The 1620-nt window shown below is 53.1% G+C and overlaps 1 protein-coding gene across 1 annotated transcript; it reads left to right on the plus strand.

Moving 5' to 3' along the window:
- Positions 1–87: 87 nt before the first annotated feature.
- Positions 88–1266, plus strand: LOC108524503 (mediator of RNA polymerase II transcription subunit 12-like; the record flags this gene model as incomplete). The annotated part of the gene is made up of 2 exons (XM_017865621.1): positions 88–740; positions 1123–1266. Coding segments are annotated over exons 1-2 (345 nt in total), but the record flags the coding sequence as incomplete, so codon positions are not given.
- Between the last annotated feature and the right edge of the window lie 354 nt (positions 1267–1620).

The following is a 1620-nucleotide window of genomic DNA, read 5'->3' on the forward strand; positions in this document are numbered from 1 at the left end:
CTTCCGATCTTTTGAGATAGAGTCTCGCTCTGTCATCCAGGCTGGAGTTCAAGCAATTCTCCTGCCTCAGCCGCCCGAGTAGCTGGGATTACAGGCGCCCACTACCACACTCAGCTAATTTTTTTTGTATTTTTGCTAGAGACGGGGTTTCACCATGTTGGCCAGGCTGGTCTGGAACTCCTGACCTCAAGTGATCCGCCCTCCTCAGCCTCCCAAAGTGCTAGGATTACAGGTGTGAGCCACTGTACCCAGCCCTATTTTTCATTTTTGTAAGAGAAAAAATAGCTAATGCAGAATTGAAAAATTCCTAACCATTAAGGTTATGAGACACTAAAATAGAGTATCATCTTATGCAACTTATTCCCCAGACTGGAAGTCTGGTTAGTGACAAGAGGAGTGAATGAAATAACCTGCTAACGTTTCTTTCAGGTCAGGGACCCAAAGTTTATACTGACCCCCTCTCCCCACCTCCCTCACACCTTGACCTCTGGTCCTCTTGTCTTTGGAGGTTTTCACACCAGACACTGCAGCAGACACCCATGATAAGTACCATGACTCCAATGAGTGCCCAGGGCGTCCAGGCAGGCGTCCGCTCAACAGCCATCCTACCTGAGCAGCAACAGCAGCAGCAACAGCAGCAACAGCAGCAGCAGCAGCAGCAGCAGCAGCAGCAACAGCAACAGCAACAGCAGCAGCAGCAGTACCACATCCGGCAGCAGCAGCAGCAGCAAATCCTGCGGGTAAGGCACTAGGGAAATGGCGTCTGGGACCTGGGAGCCCGGGGAGGAGGAGAGGCACAAGTTCTTCCCACACAGTTACCAAGACTAAACAAGGCAGTGTATCAAAACACCTAGCAGAGCAGCTGGTCTCTAGTGGTGCTGGAGAAGTTAGTTTCCTACCCTCCCCCTTTTTGTTTTCTGGGAATCATAGTAGGAGAGAGTTGGACATTGTCCACTGGGTACCCTAGATTTGGTTTCTTTCTGGGCAGCTGTCTAAAAAGGGAAGGCAGTAGACCCCGAGCTCCCACCCTGCTTCCTCATCCCCTGCCCTCAGCCCTCCAGTTCTGAGTCTTAGCTTCCTCCCTCTGCTCCTTCTGAAGTATCTTTTATGTTCCTATAGCAGCAGCAGCAGCAGCAGCAACAGCAACAGCAACAGCAGCAGCAGCAGCAGCAACAGCAGCAGCAGCAACAGCAACAGCAGCAACACCAGCAGCAACAGCAGCAACAGGCGGCTCCTCCCCAACCCCAGCCCCAGTCCCAGCCCCAGGTAGCTACTGGACTAGAGCCCCAGGCTCAGGGACAACTGTCCAGGTTGTGCATGCAGCCAGTGAACTGGGTTGGGGACAGTATGGAATAGGGTAGAGGTGGGAGGCAGGGCATGGCACCCTAAAGAGGGATTGGGAGGCCAGGCGCGATGGCTCACACCCGTAATCCCAGCACTTTGGGAGGCCGAGGCGGGTGGATCACTTGAGGTCAGGAGTTTGAGACCAGCCTGGCCAACATGGTGAAACCCTGTCTCTACTAAAAATACAAAAATTAGCCAGGTGTGGTGGCATGTACCTGTAGTCCCAGCTACTCGGGAGGCTGAGACAGAGGAATCCTTGAACCTGGGAGGCAGAAG

Source organism: Rhinopithecus bieti, unplaced genomic scaffold (assembly GCF_001698545.2).
Source record: "Rhinopithecus bieti isolate Rb0 unplaced genomic scaffold, ASM169854v2 repeat_353, whole genome shotgun sequence".
NCBI classification, from domain to species: Eukaryota; Metazoa; Chordata; class Mammalia; order Primates; family Cercopithecidae; genus Rhinopithecus; species Rhinopithecus bieti.